The sequence below is a fragment of the Sebastes fasciatus genome, chromosome 2, assembly GCF_043250625.1.
Source record: "Sebastes fasciatus isolate fSebFas1 chromosome 2, fSebFas1.pri, whole genome shotgun sequence".
In the NCBI taxonomy this organism is placed as follows: Eukaryota; Metazoa; Chordata; class Actinopteri; order Perciformes; family Sebastidae; genus Sebastes; species Sebastes fasciatus.
Window position 1 is genome coordinate 20,618,631 of NC_133796.1, and position 18,623 is coordinate 20,637,253.

Genomic DNA, 18,623 nt, shown 5'->3' on the forward strand with positions numbered 1-18,623 from the left:
GTGTGCATCAGCTGGCTGTCCGAAAGAAGAGAGGGTGATAAAGTGCAGCTGGTACCGGTGTATCGATAGTGAGAAAAATGATGATGTAATGATGAATGATTGTTCACGAGTCCCAAGTCTCGAGTGAAGTCTGAAGTCTTTTGAGGACGAGTCTCAAGTCATTGTGTGTGCGACTGAAGTGCGACTCGAGTCCAAGTCGCAGACTCTAGTCCCCATCTCTGCTATGTACAGATATCTGAAAATACCAATTAAATAACCCAGACTGTGAAATAAGACAACCATTGCACTTGCCCCCATCTGAGTACCTCCACCCCCGGCTCGAGAACTACCTATGCTAAGGTGCACCGTATTTTTCTCGCAAGCCAATCAGAGCAGACTGGGCTTTTTCAGGTGGGGTTTTAAAGAGATGGGCGCTAAAATGGAGTATTTCAGACAGTGTGTCAGTGTCATGTTTTGCCTCGTAGAGACGTGACTATTACACGCCTGTATTAATGTGCAGTACCAGCAGGGGGCAGCAAAGCCACCAATTTAGGATAAGGCAAGAAAACCACTTTGTGAAGTTAAGGGAAAACGTCATAGTTGGGCTTAAAATAAGTACGTAAACTTAGTAGAACACATACAGAAACAACATAACATCAGTACGGGAAACGTGACAAAGATCACTGATGTAATTCGCAAAACAAAACACGGGTCTCCTGCTTGAAAGTCCTGTTTGCTTGACCCATCCACCATAAGTTGTCATTCTCACTTTATATACTACGTAACAAGCTCTGAAGTTCCGTCACTACACAACACGTTAGAAACGTCGCGTGACAACCGTCACTATGTATGTTGTATTTGATGTATATTCAGACAGACATTATGAGAAAAATGTTTTTTGAATATTAAAGCATGTGAACATGTTCTAATAGAAACCCAAAATACAAGTATGAACCTGAAAATGAGCATGATGTGTCCCCTTTAAGTAGTTTGTAGGAAGTGGTTGATTGCCAGCTGACCTTTAACAGTCACCTTTACCACTACTTTTGAAGTTCCTCTAGTACTTGTCTCAACCCTGCTGTGAATTTGTAATGCTTTAATCACTCTTGAGTAACTCCGTCTGTAGTGGGTCCATGGCATATAAGCGGCTCCGCTATTTTAATTTGACAATAATGTTTGACGTGTTTTAAATTTGAGGTCGTAGTAATGCAGTCACTTATCTGGAGCCAGATGCACTAATTAAAATGTAGGGCACAGAACATGTTCAGCATGCTCCTTAGTAGATATGTCCACTGTGATGGATTATCTTAAGCAATTTTCAAGTCATACCAAATTAAAATGACTGCAAGGTAAGAAATCAATCTATAAACTTAATGGAATACTTTTGAAAATAATCAACATTTATATAAAGCATCCACACTTTGTAGTTAATGGGCCAAAATAATCTCAACCACTGGCAGACCACTTAACATAAATTAATTCACATATATGATACCGTAGGTTTATGGCTTAAACCTGCAGTAGGCAGAATGTTTTTGGCATCATCGACAATAACCTTTTCAGCATATTGTAATTCAAGTGTTCTGAGAGATAACTAGACTTCTGCACCTCCTCATGGCTCTGTTTTCAGGCTTTGAAAAATCCAGCCCGTGACAGGAGATTTTGGCCAATCACAGGTCATTTCAGAGAGTGCGTACCTATTGGGCATTCCTATTGGCCGTTATTCAACAGAGGCAGCTGTCAATAACTCGTGAACTCCGATCAAACGGCCAAACTAGGCAGCGCTGATCAATTATGAGTCAATATTCTGTACTGTAATGCTTATTTTTCTTATACTGTACTATTAAGCTGTAAAATTAGAACGTTTTCTATGGCTGGTGGGATGTGCTTGGTATTTCCTCAACTGATCTCAACATGGCGGCCGGGTCACAAACTTTCTCATTTTACAGCTAAACAGTACACTACAAGATGTTTCTGAAAACATCTGAGGCGAGAAATAGACATTACAGTAACAGAATATTGATTTATATTTGATCAGAGCTGCCTAGTTTGACCGTTTGATTGGAGTTGGCGAGTGATTGACAGCTAATCAGAGACGGCAGGCTCCAGCTCGGCTCTGATTGGTTGTTTTCCTCAAGTATGTGAAATCCTGCAGATGCCATTAGGAGCACCGGAGGACACAGGTAATCTGAAAAGAATGCCTCATGTGTCTCTGTCTCATGCACTACTGTTAAGATATAATGACCGTTTTATAAAATTAACTTGTTTTAATCATATTCGCTCCATTTCTACACACTGCAGCTTTAAGGTGTCAGAACATACTGTAAGAAGTTAGTATCCAAAGTTGGACTCGGAGCTTGCTGATCAGTGAAAACCCAGCTCAAAGGTGCCCTGAAACTGCCAGCCACACCATGCTTACAGTGTGCATGCTCATTTACTCCTAATTTCATAAGAGCCATTTAATCTCTTATTCATGAGAAAAACAAGAAGCTCGTTGGCTCTGCTGGCTCAGAAGAACTTCAGTGGTAAAGGCCTGTACAGTGTTGTTTCCTCAACCACGGGGCCTCGGCGAGGGCCATGTTTAATCTCCAAAGGAAAGAAAACAGGAATAGAAGCAATGATATCCACTAATTAGCTTACCCTGTGCTGTACAGGCAACCAATTAATTGTTTCACACCGTGATTGTGTGTGGCACATCAGATCAATTATGTTGGTTTGGAGCAAGAAAAAGGGAGGACGTTTTCTATCGATAACTACATGGAAGTGTCCTCAGCTTGGAAGTAGGCTAAAGAAAGTCTACGTTTTATCAACCAACTGGGAGACGTACCTCGTTAAGTCTTAAAGTAGTCTTTAGAGAGTTTATTAGCTGCTTGAAAAATGCATATATTCATATTAACGTCAGCATTTTTCACAGTTGTATGTGTGTGTGTTTGTGTGTCCAGTAATAGTGTAAATATGCATGTTTGTGCTTTTTCGGGTGTACATGTTTGTCTGTATAAAGAGGGAATTTTGCTGTCCATTGACACAAAGCTTTTCTCCCAATTAGAGTTAATGATCATCCCCTTCCAGTTTTTTAAAACGGTGGTTGTCAATTAAAGCTTCCAACATTCCTTGAGAAAGGAAAACAGCAACAATACAGAATAAAGAAGTGATTAAATAAAGCTTCTGTAAAGTCTGGGGTTTAATTACATTAATAGTGCTTCATTTTTAGGTTTAGTGCCTCCTCTTAAACCAGTTTTTCAATTTCATTTGGCCAGAAGGAGCAAAATGAGTGCGGGAACAAAGGGCAACACAGCAGAGATATAGAAAGATAGTAGAGGTGGGAGACGAGAAAGGAAAGAGGCTGAAAAAGTAACAGCCATTATCACACATATTAAAGCAGTATGTCTACAGCAGTGGCTCTCCTGAGACCCAATACATAATAGGGAAAAAGAAATAAACTTGAGAATTTCTTCTCCAGAAAATAAGGTATACTCGACAGATCCTTGTCGGAAAAAAGAGGTGACTTAATCACCTGTCCATACATTTCAGGGTCACCGGGCTTTCGGAGTTTATGTCAGTAATTAAACAATAAAAGAAGATGAAAACGATAAAATAGAATGAAAACACATGTCAAGTTGTAATCAGGGTGTGAATTTCAAAGAATATTTCACCGTTATGTGACTTTCCAAACTGTGGTGGTCTATGTAGTCCATTAAAACTACAACCTTTACAACCACCACACTGAATATTGACAGAAAAATTGCCATTTTGTTGCTAAGCGAGCCCACAGTGCCTACATGTCCAAACCACCTGTTCTTTAGATCAGCTTCATGTTCTTGACTTCATAGTCCTTTCACTGCCACATCATTTTGCAGCCACAGTACAGAAATTGCTTTCAAAATTTAACAGCTGATGCTATGCTCTTGTCTTTCTTAATCAGTAATATTTTCCATCTGATTTCAGTTGGCCCATGCAAATGACTCAGTCTGTAATCTTAAAAGTCAGAGATTATAAAATAGGTCATGCAACCAATAAATGTCACAAGTCATCACGGCTTCCTGACCTCAAGGTGTCTGGGGCAGTTATTTTTCTTGTCTATCCTCAAACAAACTCATAATAGCGTGTAAGAAGAACGCCCTTCTTGCTTTAGGCGTGTCATGCCATGGAGTCTGTACTGACTGCAGTGTAAATGCATCCGTGTGAATATGTAACGCTCAAAGCTAGTGACGTAGAATGAATAGGGAGAAAGACTGCTTATGGCGGGCGTGAAGGGAGGTGGATGGGTCCAACAAAAACAAGACTTTCAACCAGGAGACCGCTATTTTGTCTTCTAAGTTACATTAGTGACGTTTGTCACATGATTTCCGTACTAATATTATGTTGTTTCCGTACGTGTTTCACGTAGTTTCCGTACTTATTTTAAACCCAACCATGACATTTGACTAAACATAAGTGAGTGGTTTTGTTGCCCCCTGCTGGTAGCCTACTGCACCTTCATACATGCGTGTAATATTCACGCCTCGGTGAGTCAAACCATGACACTGACACGCTATCCTCCGGTGGTTAAGCAGGTCTATTACATGTTTTGGCATGATACCGGGTTGTGTTGATTGTGGTGTGAACAGTTGATGTTGGAATCATGCAAAGATGCACGTAAACATCCCCGCAGACCTACAGTACACAAAGAAGGGTGTTATGGGTAACGTAGAGGACGTGCACACCTCAAAATCTCAACAACACTAGTGGAACCATAATTGTCCTGTAATAAAAAATGAAATATTAGCTTGGAAGCAAGTAATATTGTAAGTATTTAAAGAGATTTAATTGTAAATACTTCTTTACAGAATAGGAAGTGACCTTGTACCGAAAAAGTAAAAAACAACATATACCAAGTTTGAAAATTGAATATAATATACAGTATATCACAAATAACTTTACACATTTTGGGCCAATTGGAGCATCCTTCTAAGTCAGTGCAGTGCGGTCACCCTGCCTCAGCTCGCTTCAAGCTCTAATCATTTGGACAAAAAGCCTGGTGTGTTCTGATGGCTGTCTACCCGGCTCTGTGTCTTCAAAGATGAGGCGGAGGCTGAAGTCGACTCTATGTTAAAGTTATAGCATGGAGTTGCATTTGCTTAAAGTAGGATGGAAATTTTATTCAGAACTTGACATTTAAAAGTTAGTTATGTCACTGACTACCTACACAAACAAAGACAGAGTTTATCCGTAGGCAGGCACTGAGATAGCAGGTATGCACTAATAATGCCAGTCCAGCTGCTGTAGCTTCAGTATGAGATCAGGCTACTGCAACTGAAACACACTGCATGCCTGCCACTTTTTTTAAAAGGACCAGTGTGTAACAATCAGGGGGATCTATTGGCAGAAATGGAATATAATATTAATAACTTTTCTTTAGTGTATAATCACCTGAAAATAATAAACTTTCGTTTTCCTTGCCTTAGAATGAACCGTTCATATCAACATAACGAGCGGGTCCCTCTTCACAGAGTCCGCCATGTTACATCGCCATGTTTCTACAGTAGCCTAGAACGGACAAAGCAAGTAAGGGATAATGTACAGCGAGCTACTACATGTCTGTCTGGGTTTATTCCACAACAATGAGCGAGCTGTACATTATCCCGCTTATTATACGGCTAATTACTTAAGAAATCAATAATTTGACACAAAAACAGTCCGACATCAGAACTGCGCCCATAGCAACGTTCTGTTATAAAGACGTAACAGACCGTAGAACGCCGTGGTTGATCAATCAGAATTGAGTATTCAACAGTGATGTGTAATAAACACTTAACTTTTCCTACTTGGGCCGGAGTCGATAACGTTACTCGCCGTCACCGCCACTCTCTCTCTTGCTTCACCACTCACTTCCCTCGTACACACACACTCTACGCACTGGCTCTGCTCCAAATGACCAAGGCTACTCTTAGAACAACTGGCTCTAGATAGTGCCATATACGTTTTCAAGTCGGCCACTGTAGTTTTTCTACACGCTTGGCACACGGGAGAGGTTTCAGTTGGTTGCAAACTGCAACCTCAGCGCTAGATACCGCCAGATCCTACACACTGCTCCTTTAAAGCGATGCTTACCTAAGCCACCAATTTGAGTTTACCAAACTAGTGTGTTCAACATTGTCTAGTATCACACCTCACATTAATACGATTACTTCCCTAATTGAAAGACTTTTCATTCTTGTACAAACCCAGAATTCAAACACACTTAGCATGAAAGAAAATTACATATTGTTTTTAATCAAACGCTCTGTCACTCACAAATGGACACAAAAACACCAGAGTGAGCAGTGCAGTTTCTTATAGACCTTGATAAAATAGATAACTCTCAAGTCCTCTAACTCTCTTTTTTGCACTGTATCCACTCTCTACTAAATCACTTTATACTGGATTGAAATGGTTGCATTTATGACAGCTACAGTACCTCCATGACACACTCAGCTGGTTCTGTGTTGTCTCCTTACTCCCGCTCTCTCTTGTCAGGTGTCTTTCTAACAACCAGAAGACTGCTTTGGTATTCTGTGGCTTACATTTGATTAGCAGCAAAAAAAAAAATAAGCTAGTTGTCAACGGTGTGAAATAAGGAGCTTTTGAAGACAAGAATATAGCCGTTAATGAGCTACATTCTTTATTTCTGTCTGTCACTCTCAGAACTACTTTTTGGCGTTGATAGCAAGGGTTTATGTGTGTGTAGTGTGGTATAGTAGTGTAGCGAGCCTCTCTTCTACTGTGCAATTTTGATTTTTTCATACTAGAAACATATTAAAAATAATACTGAGGTTTTCTGAATGTCCCAGCTTTCAACAAAGTAGTTAAATGGAATGATTAAACAATTATCTAATTTGTTACTTGTTGACCATTTAAATACATCATGTCCTTTTAATAAATGCCACAGTCAGTAAAATGTTTGACCACAAACTGGTAAAAGATCTGCTGCAGTTCCATTGGTATTGTTATCTAAGATCCAATCAATCAAATTTCCAATTATCCATTTGGCAACACCATGACATATACTAATATTCCTCTCAGAAAAATATGCAAACATTCATAAACGGAAACATTTTGGAATAACAAAAGCATTTCACTGGAGTTTTCTAGGGTGATTAATCCGTTCCTCATTTGCTACCAGACTTGCTCTGTCTCTCCTTTCCTGTCAATTACACTTTACCTTTTTGTAGAGCCCAAGTAGCTGTCTGATAAACCTCCGACTTGCAGTACTCACTGAGCAGAGGAGCCCAGGAGAGCCGAGTCAAGTTGTTTGTTCCCAAGAGAGAAGGGCTATTTCCTCAGAGGCCATCATTAGTACAGTGTGCAAGGTCAGCACTGAGTTGGCTGAAGTCAAATGGATTTATATGGGCATGATGAGAGGTGAAAAGGATTCACTGGCAAGTTGTTTATGTTACAACAAGAATCTTCCTACTCCTAATTAATCTTGTATTGGCTGGGAAAATTCTTAATTAGTTTAGCTGTCAATCACTGGTCAATACAGATGGTCAGAGGTGTGTGTGTGTGTCTCCTGTGCTGGACAGAGCAATGTTGGTGTTGAGATAGATGTGGTCTGGCTATGAGAGTCTGATATGTCAACTACATATTTGTCAGTCACTATAATTTGTAGGCATTGTAGGTATCTTTCTTTTCTCTCTCTGAAGGAGAGTCTGAGTTGTAACATTCTGAAATATATAGATCCTCCTCCGACGCTAGCAAATGTGTTACAGGAATTTCAGGAGTTGTATTCTCCTAGTTAGACTTTTATTCATATTATATCAGTGGTTTTAAACTTATGAACCTAATGGTTTTGAAGCAGGACCTGTAGTATTTGGACCAAGTTGCTAATGAAAAATAAGGCGTGCCAAACTCAGTATAGGCTACACTTGTGATTGAATGCAGATACATATTCAATCAACATTGCATATCTAATGCTACTGTGTATATATTTAGCTATTTGAACTATGTATACTGGCATCCTGAGCAAAAGAACAAATTTGAGATGAAATAAATTCTACCTTCTCAATTTCGGGTTGTAGCAGATTGGCATTGGTATGTGCATACCCAAAAATAATGGACTCAGGGTCAAACACCTTGCGTGTACCAGACTGCTGGATCGATTATATAAACCTTCCCATTGGCTGACTATTGCATTCAGTTCCCTACAGCCTCCCATTCAGACACTGAATTGAATTGATTGCATTATTTGTTGTTGATTACTGTTAACCTAATACATAGTCAGTAAAATGTCATATAAGGGATAATGCCCAACGGGGTGTCCATTATCAGAAATTAATGGATTAGTTCATTTCTAATTATGGACGCCTAGCATGGGCGCAGTTTGAACTTTAAGGTTAGGGGTTCACAAAAAAAATCTAGAGGGAATGTAATGTGTACATCACAGAGAGGACCAATGTATTGAGATGTGTGTAGCCTACATATTACACCCTCCAAATAGAATGCGATGCGAGCAAACGTCAGTGATGAAATCAGTTTAATTACATGTTTTCTATTGAAATTAACTAACTGGCCGCGAGCGACGAAGCGCTGCACAGCGTACTATTTTGAGCTGAACTTTTGTCGGACAGCGCCGAAGTTGAGACGAGGAGTTACTGATATGATACCTCCTCATTTCACTACAAACACCTAAATAAGGTTACAGCTGGCTGGAGGGAGATTGCCTGAAAGTTTATTTAGGCTACTGTTGATGTATTGTGTAGCATTTTCAGTAAATATCGCAGTATAAAACCTGCGTTTTCTGTTTAATAAACACTAACGTCGAAAGATAGCAAGTACTGCTAACCCATCTTTTAAGTGGTTACGTCTCCAGTCTGATCTTGACGGAAAGTGCATATTTAATATATTAATATTCACTTTCTTCCTCAGGCGGGCCGCCCCCTCAGCTGAATTCTCAGTGGACCGGAGCCGTCACCTCATGTCCTTCTTGACCATGCTGGGGCCCAGTCCAGACTGGAATGTGGGTCTATCTGCTGAGGACTTGTGTACTAAGGAGTGTGGTTGGGTCCAGAGGGTGGTCCAGGATCTGATCCCCTGGGATGCAGGCACTGACAGTGGGGTGACATATGAGGTCAGTGAGAACATTGATACATTTTGATATTAAAGGGAAAATTTGCCACCTTTTACATCATAAACACACAGAAACAAAATAAAGCTCACTAAAACCACTAGTTCGTTTCCACTGTTCCAACAAACAGCAACTCTGATTTGGTCGAAATAAATCCTTAATTCACAGAGTAAGATGGGAAAATATATGCCGGCTGTCTCTCTCTGCTGGGCGTCTGCCCGTCGAGCAGTGCCCCGCTACAGCGGCTCGTTGGCGGCTCCCACTCCTTCTTCGGAGGCAGACTATTAAATTAGCAAAATACAATGACAAAAATGGCCCTGCTGGTTGGTTGTCTTTTCCAGTTAATCTTCGGGATCCTTAAGAATGTCTCCAGCATACCTCTGTTCAAATGAGGAGGAAAACTTGCACAGTTACGCACACACGTCTCTCTCTCGGGGTTGTCGTCGGTGACAACATCCAACAAAAACTGCCTACGCTGACATTCATTAGAGCAGAATGATTCCGTTTCTGTTGGCATTGGAGGACAATTTGAGCAAAGGCACCACCAGTCGGTGTTGGCTCTCGGCAGCTCAGACTCTGGAGGGTCCTCGCCGGCTATATCCTCCCTGCAGGAGCAGCAGCCTCGAGCGGCCTGTCTCCGGCTGAAAATGCCAGTCAGCCAAAATACTGTAAAATGTACACTGTAAAAAAATCTTCCCCATAACATCCTCTGCACTCATATTTCATGATGCTACTTTCACTGTTATAAACGTAACACAAGCGAAGAGAACGAGGACGTCTTTGAGCGGTATTGCGCCCCACAGCTAACAAAGCTGAAGTAGCACGTAGTTCTTCTTGCCCTCAATGGCGTTATTGTCACGTCACTGGATGCAGGAAGAACAGATTTTGCAGCTGCGCCCCCGAGACACAGAGAACATTGGCAAGAACTGCAGGCATTTTTCTCACTGTATCCCTAACTCAGCTAGATAGAGATCAGGTTGAAAAAAGGCGAATTTTCCCTTTAATTACAAAAAGTAATTTACTCAGTAATTTTCTCCTAAACATGAATACAAAAATCAAGAATATTTCCCCATTCTGTTACATGGGCTTGTATTATCTAATATAACTCATCTATAATTTTAATTAATTCCTAGCGTGGAACATTATTTAACTGTTATTAATTTCCAGTCTTTTTAGTGAGGCAAACAGTGAAATATTGGCATCAGTACAGACTTTTTGAAATGTAGATTTAACACATTACATGTCATTTTGTGAAACAGCCTTTTCAAATGTATTAAATTTTAACATTAACCAGTGATCATTACTTTAATTAAATACTGGGGAGAAAGGAACTTTATATCATCATCATGCAACAAAAACAGCAGTGTCCTCTTGAATGTGTGACTCTACTCAGGTTACAACCCCATAATCCCACAGCAATCACATCCTTCTGTAAACTGCTATTCTCTCAACCTTTTACCCTCTGGATAACCTTCTTCCTCACTCTCATCACCAGCTGAGTCTTCCCTTCACACTCGCATTTTGACCTTGTGATCACGCCAACCTCTTCCTCTTCATCTGCCTGTCTGCTCACATTCACAATCACTCCCTCTCTCACCTCCGCACACACTGCCTGTCTGCAACAACTCAAGTGTCATCACCCATCCAATTTCTCCTTTAACAGCCTTGAACATCTTCCCCTCCCGCCCTCACCCTGAGGTGCAGCACGCTCAGTGTCTCCGGTCAGCGCTAACAGATAAGGCTGTGCGTGCGCATGTTTGACCTAACTCTATGACGACACGTGTGAAACCTTTGGCTGATCCCTCGGAGCTCACCGATGAACCCACTGAACTGTGCTCTCTTGCTTGTTTTTTGCCGGAATAATTTCACTCTTCATCTTCCTCTCTCCCTTCTGTCTCTCACACGCACACTCCTATTATACACCACGACTGTCCCTGCTTACAGACACTTGGTGGCTCACACTGACTAAATTGTACTGTAAGGGCAAGTCAGGCATATTCAGGAACTTTCTGTTTGTATTCTTTTTCTGTCTGACCTCTATGACTGGACTGACTATGCCCTCTGTTAGGAGACTGAAACTGGATTTTCAAACTGCGAGGAAGAGACGTTAGACAAAGATACTCTGTGATGTGAAAGGGAGAGGTGTTTTGAGAACAACAGAAAGTTAGTTATTCAATGTATCCTCATACAACAATTCATATATCTTACAAAAAGTTATTCCTCATTTTTCATTTGTTTTCCTACGAATGTCCAGCAACAAGTGATGCATGTGTCAATTCACGCTTGTTACATGTATGAAGTCTTTTCAAAATAAACTTCCATCTTCACAGGAAACAACTTGGTTAAGTTTAGGCAACAAAATTTCTTAGCTAGGTTTGGGAAAAGATCATGGTTTGGTTTAACATAACTCTGGAAGGGGCGTAATTTAAGTACGAAAGTTATGTGACAAATAAATCAACGTTTCACACGGGACACAAACGCTGGTGTCCTGGGAGAAAGTCTGGTGTTTTTAGACTCACCCGTCCACCCTGACCTCCTCTCTATGCTGCATTTGTCAGTCTTTATACTTCCGGGTTCACAATTACATGGATTACACACAAATTGGGGATATATATGAATTACAGTGCATTACTTCCGTATATCCGTAGGTATAGCTACAAATGGTGTATTAGAACAGCCTGAGTTATTATAGTATGACCAGTTGATTTGGTCATCTTATCAACACGGTCAGCAGTTGGAGCTGCAGCTGTGGCCATGACACACAGCTCATAAAATACAATTTAGGTACTTTAAAACATTTAGCATCCGATTGCTGAATTACCATCAAAAATCACACTTCTTCTCGGATTCATAACTTGTCTGTTAATAAATCTACAAAAAGACGTTCCTTATAACTCCAGAACCTGGCTGTCTGAGAATTATCACATATTTAAGTTTTCTTCAGGATCAAAGTCATCCATATAATAGCCTAGATTGTAATACCTGTTATACAGTAATCTGAATCTCAGGTATCCGCTCTAATGCACTTTTTGTCCTAATACATGATTTTCAATAACATGAAGATAGGGTTGTAATGGTATACCGGTATCGAGGTATACTGTGGTATGAAAGTTGGCGGTTATCATACTGTGTACATTTGCTGATTGACGGTATTGAAAAAACAGACATTAAGTAAGTGTATGAGTTAAAGATAAAGACTTGCTGCACTGTCCTGCACCTACAGTATACATGTATGTTAATTGATAATAATAATAGGACATTATTTTAAAAGCTCACAGCTGATGTTATTTTTTATTTAGATGTTAATTGCAAGCTATAGTACTGCTTACATGTAAACTACAGTAATATGCTTTAGTCGTATAACCTATTATAGTTGCATGCATTTTTTAAATCAGGTTTATAATACCGTATACTGATATATATATCATATCACGAAAATCTCATACCGTTACAACCCTACATGAAGAGACTCAAAAATGTAAATGTTAAATGCCAACAAAACAAATATTGATTTATTTTTTGTGACAACTTGCTCAAATTGTGCTATCCATTATCTGAGAATAACGACAAAAGTATCATGTTTACGCTTTTTAGAAAGATCAATAAAAGAAACCCTCATTGTGCAGCAGAGCATAGTGGAACAGAGGCTATTCTCGAAGTGGGGTGGGACAAAATTGTTAAAGGCAAAGGCCTGTAACACAGTAATGAAGTCCATTCTCTGTGCAATTACTTTTTTACTATATCTTTTAATTAGTGACCACTCACTACCCTTCTCCCAATCTTCCTCTCCCTCACAGACAGAACTGCTCTTTGCCTGTTTTTGTTCAGTTTGGCCTCAGTGGGGGGGTGAAGGATGAGCTGGTCTTCTGCCTCCAGACAACCCCATGCTGGCAGACCTTTACTGTTGACTAATAAGAGCATCTCCCATAAACACTACAGCGCTCCTCCACAGCTGCTCTCCGACTTTGGGACTTGTCCTTTGTGTAACTTTGACTGACTTTGTGCTGATTGTAGTGTATTTTTCAAACGGATCCTGACAGTGGGTTATTTTTGAAATCCCAAAGATCCAAAGCTTTGTGTTTTTTTTCCTCTCTTCTTCTTTCTTTCTGTGTGCTTCTTTTAGTCTCCCAACAAACCCATTGAGCCCCAGGACAAGATCCGTCCCCTGACCAGTCTGGATCATCCACAGAGCCCTTTCTATGACCCTGAAGGAGGCGCCATCACTCCAGTGGCCAAGGTGATGGTGGAACGCATCGCCAGAAAGGTCTGTCTCTTTTCATACAAGTCGATGGAAGCCCTAAACGGGCATGATTTAAAAAATAATAATTTGTGTGTCGTTATCTTGAGATCACAAGTTAATTATGTTGTTATCTCAAGAAAACAAGCTTTCTTATCTTGAAATAACGAGAAAACAAAAGGTTCTTTTATTTTATTACTTACAATGTTTGGGTTAAATCAGCCGACGGTAAATGCAATCAAACAGCCCAGATCGAGCTGAAAGCATGGCTGTATACATCCATGTATATATTTATACATCCATGGCTGATGGGCTTGGTGAAGTTAGCGGAAGGATACACGTGTGACTACATCCGGTTTTCAAAATAGGGTGTTTTAAAGGGTACATACAATATATGGAAATATGATTAAATGGATTATATTCACAAGCAGCATAAGACATGTTACCTGTGTCCCTTATAAATAAAAAAGAAAATACCACAAAATTGGGAGGGAAATGTCTTTATTCTTTGATTTTTTTTGTTGCTGAAAAAAAAAGTAATTCCTGACAATAACTGATACATTTGAGGTGAAGACATCTGACTACATACAGACACAAAATCCTTCTGCTAACTTCACTAAGACTGTCAGCTCTATCTGGGCGGTTTGAATGCATTTATTTGACCCAAACATTATAAATTCTAAAAAAAAAATGTTATGTCGTTATCTCGAGAAAACAAAGCTTGTTTTCTCAAGATGACAACATAATTAACTTGTGATCTCGAGATAATTATTGTTATTAGTATTATTATTATAAAAATGTCTGAATCATGTCCGTTTAGGACTTCCGCACCAGTCAGCTCTTGATGCAAATATAGATACTTGGTAGCTTTTATAGGAGAGTGATCATTATGCAGGCAATTGCATCATGGCAGTATATTTCAAAAGATAAAGGTAAACATTCAGACCGTCATTCACCGTTTGCAATTGTTAATCATAATGATAAAATAACAAGACTTGAATTGTGCATATTCCTGCAGAAGGCAGTGCAGTGACCCAGTCATTCATCCTTTCATCACAGCAAGTGAAAACAAAAAGAAAAGGTCCTTTGTTGCTCTGTTCTCCTTTGATTGCTACTCTGCAAGTTTTTTTTTTCTCTTCATAGTCACCCATTGTTTTATTGCTGTATTTTGAGGTGATCCTTCAGTACTTCCAGCTCAGCTCTGCACCTCCTCTTCACACATATAGGCTTCTTAGTTCACTCTTAACACTCTCGATTCTATGTTACACTGATATACCAGCCAAAATAGATTCATATAAAAACAGAACTGGCATCCTTTACTAATCTGCCATCGTTATGAAGTATAGATGCATTTAAAAGCTTTAAAAGCAGAGACAGAGAGGAGGGGAGAGACACCTGTCCTTATTCTTTATCACTGCTCAGCAGGTACGACGGTGAGTTCAATCCTGTCCATCAATACAGTTATTGATCAATGCTGGATGTACTTGTGGTGTGCAGGGCGGGACTGGTGTTTCGCAAGGTGAAAAAAATCATTGGGACACCTGTCAACACATTTGTTTGCTGCTTTCTAAACTGAACAAAAATGAAATATAAGGTGCTAAAATTATATTCTTCATTTATATCAAGAATAACAGCCTACTGTACATTGCTTAATACCTCAAATGTGTTGTGATGCAGCTCCTAAAAGAAGTCTCCTTAGCCAATAAAAAAGACAAAGCATTGAAAAAAAAGTTAATTAAAACATGTCTGGCCGGTATTCAAATTCACACTCTCTATGAAATATAAACTTTTTATAATCATAATTTGAGAGGAACTCTGGCTGCAAACCAGAAAGGGATGAAAAGGTTAGCAGTGCTTCAGTGGCATCTAGAGGCAGCTGTGGGGAGTTTATTCCGTGATCCTTTTGCCACACATTTGTCATCATTTACACTTACACACACTCAGTTTATACTTCCATTCTTACACAGTACGTCTTTTCCCCTTGTATTGTTTTTGTAAGAGAATTTGTAAACTTATGCTGACCTTCCCATTTGCCGGCTGTCAGTCTTTCTCATAGCTTAGAGGGAACAAACAGAAAACCGAAGCAACAGAGCACCTACAGAGTGCTGGAGTATGTGCCAACATCACTATGTGTCTGTGTGTCCACAGGGCGAACAGTGCAACATTGTGCCAGACAATGTGGATGACATTGTAGCAGATATTGCCCAGGAGGAGAAAGAGGAAGGTCTGTATCCTGCTCCCATTTCTCTCTCTCTCTCTCTCACACACTAACAGCGTAAGGCTATTATAGTATCTTTATTCCCTTTACCATCTTGCAGATGATACCCCTGAGACGTGTATCTACTCCAACTGGTCTCCATGGTCCGCCTGCAGCTCGGCCACTTGTGAAAAGGGCAAGCGGATGAGGCAAAGGATGCTAAAGGCCCAGTTGGACCTTAGTGTGCCCTGCCCACACACCCAGGATTTTGAGCCTTGCATGGGGCCTGGATGCAGCGATGAGGGTGAGTATCTATCTAAAGACTGAAGGTTACTGTGTCCACGAGAAAAACAAAATAGTCCATGTAGCTGATGATGTAAAAGACCTCTGAATTAATTTAGAAGTCAATTTAATTAATTTCTAGAGGCGCAGCATCCACTAAGCGCCTTTACGAGCACTTTTAATCTTTGAGAATTGAAATATTAGGTTTATTGCTTCCATTGTTTTGACACTCTGAAAAGTGTTGGCACTTTCTAAAACTTTATCGTATCAGGCCATCGATAATACCCAAGGTACTATTCTACTGCAGCAATGAAGTGAGAGCAGGAGGAGAGGCAGGGAGAGCACTTTGTTTATATGGCAGGCTTTTAAATTTTTATAGCAAGTCAGGTTAAATTGCATGAGGCTATTAAATATAGTTTGTAAAATGTTAAGACAGAAAGTAATTATGTCTGCTGGTTGTTCAAGGTTTATTTCCTTTTACATTTTTCATCCTCTCCCTACAATCATTTTTGCCTCAGCGGCAGCAGGTTGTGTGTCCATGTAGATCAGTCAGTCTGTCACTCTGTGTTCAACAATTTAATCAATAATGAGTCATTAGATTAGACCAAATTGTTGTTATTAGTAATGACTAATGAAACATAATGACTTAGATGACCCCCTGACCTGTCGCAAAGCACAACCATCAAGTGAAAGTTTCCTTTGATCAAGATGTCCATCACAACAATGGATGATTTATATTAATCAGTTCACATGATGTAATGATGAAACCAAATGTTGTTGCCCATTAAGGTTAATCAGCTAGGACAGATTGTGCTTTTGTTAATTTTGTGTGCCGTGTTTTACACCTTGAATGCTGAATATGGAGAAATATTGAGACCCATACTTATGATAATATGTTCAACTTTATTTATATAGCACCTTTTAAAACTAAGTTACAGAGTACTGCAAGGGTGGAAAAAGATTAAAACAATTCAGCACTACAGTTAAATAAAATCCAGCAAATAAAAGTACAGAAAATGAAATAGAATAAAATATGCTTCAATAAAACTGCTCATTTATTCAAATGTACTGAAAGTAACTCCTGCTGTGGGCGAACATAACACATCACGCTGGTGTCCTTCAGCGTAGCCTGGCTGACTGCCTACACACATTATCAATGGCATGAAAATAATATCTTGGAGAGACTATGTATAAAAAGGGCTATAATTCCTACATGGTTCGTCTGATGTGGATGAAAGCACCCTGAAATATAAGATGAAAATTGGCATTTTAACATCACAATCACTGTTTCATTTCAAATCCAGTGAGTTGGAGTACAGATCCAATACAACAAGAAAATGTCACTGTTCTAATATTTACCCTCTGCTTTACCTCCATACACCAAGCTCAGATGCTATTGGACTGATATAATGTATATGGTAGGTCTATATAAACATTGAATTGAATAGATCTGCCCACGTATCTGTCACGATACCCGATCCAGCTATTTGAGTCAGTATCGGCCCGATATCGGTGCATTATTGAGTGCTATTTAATGTCAACATTAGATTTATTATACCGATTTAATGAGGACAAAGTCATATAAATATGTAATTCTGTACTCAACAAACTTAAATATTCCTTTATCTACTATAGAAATCTTTAATTTCCACCCCTCGATATAAAGCATGCATATAGTGACAAACTACTGAATCCTGGGTATTGGTTATTCCATTGACTCTGATGTAACCACGTCATTAACTGATCTCTACTCATTCGTAATGACACTTCTTCCTAACTGGACGCAATGCGAACATCAGATTGTTTCAGTTTTTCCCAATGAAGATGTCCTAATCTGCTCTGTGCATTAGTAGAGAGGCAAAACAATGCGTCACTTGTTTGAAAAAAAAAAGCTCGCCCTGGCTCTATTTATGTGAAATTTCACGCACCTCCACCCTTTTTTCATTGGTCAAAATCGACACTGACAGTATCTGACAGTTAATCAATATCACGTTCTCTATGTAATAGAGAGTGACATCGCTCGTAGCATTTCTGGACAATTTTTCGTGCTCCGTTCACCATAGTTTGCTTAGTCGCTAGGATGTGTAATTGTTTTCTATGTAAAAACACGCTTTTCTGAAAAGAGAAATTGTTTTCACATGCATCCTCAGCTAAACTGGCATATGGCTTTCTGATTACACAAACTTCATTCTTGTTGGTGGAGCTACTTACTTTTATACTTTTCACAAACAGAAAATTGAAGCAGAGCTGCCAATGACATCCAATTAGTGTTGCATGTGTTCACTAATCTAAAATAACAGACATAAATGAGAATAAATGATCCCCTACATCTAAGACGTTCTCTGTCTGTCTCCCACGTTTGAAAACAAACAACTACAAATTAATTTTGACAAGAAAGAAAATCAGTTTGTTATTTGTGTGGCGTGGAACCCGGACACTTTTAATGAGCCTACATTTACAGCACTCCTGCATTCTTGTGGTTGAGTGTGTGTTGTTTCAACGATGTTCAAAGGTATGATGATTACAAGACCGTACAAAGCATTATTACACGGCTTTGTTGAATACTCGATTCTGATTGGTCAATTACGGCATTCGATGGTCTTAGCAGACCGCTGCTATGAATAACAGGCCGTAGCTATGGATGCAGTTCTGATCTCCGTACACAGCGAGCAGACTATTATGGCAATTAAATCATTTTAAAATCAATATTTAGTGTCAATTTATTGATCTCTTTAGTAAGTTGCCATGCAATAAGCAGGACAGTGTACAGCAAGCTGGGTCATTATTGCGTAATGAACCCCTTCAGGGTGATTCAATCTCGTCGGGATCCTGCTCACCCTGTCAGG

At 39.6% G+C, this 18,623-nt stretch overlaps 1 protein-coding gene and 1 long non-coding RNA gene across 7 annotated transcripts in view; one reads left to right on the forward strand and one right to left on the reverse strand.

Annotated features, from left to right (window-relative positions):
* Window positions 1–18,623, forward strand: part of spon1a (spondin 1a) — a 138,596-nt gene that overhangs the window by 113,516 nt on the left and 6,457 nt on the right. For all 5 annotated transcript variants that reach the window (XM_074613713.1, XM_074613688.1, XM_074613695.1 and 2 more), the window contains 4 exons: window positions 8,863–9,064; window positions 13,185–13,325; window positions 15,447–15,522; window positions 15,617–15,799. In XM_074613713.1, coding sequence (XP_074469814.1) covers window positions 8,863–9,064; window positions 13,185–13,325; window positions 15,447–15,522; window positions 15,617–15,799 — 602 coding nt within the window. The remainder of the gene's footprint in view (window positions 1–8,862; window positions 9,065–13,184; window positions 13,326–15,446; window positions 15,523–15,616; window positions 15,800–18,623) is intronic.
* Window positions 15,811–18,623, reverse strand: part of LOC141754602 (uncharacterized) — a 479,452-nt gene continuing 476,639 nt past the window's right edge. For both annotated transcript variants that reach the window (XR_012590683.1, XR_012590682.1), the window contains exon 5: window positions 15,811–17,019. This is a non-coding gene — a long non-coding RNA (uncharacterized LOC141754602). The remainder of the gene's footprint in view (window positions 17,020–18,623) is intronic.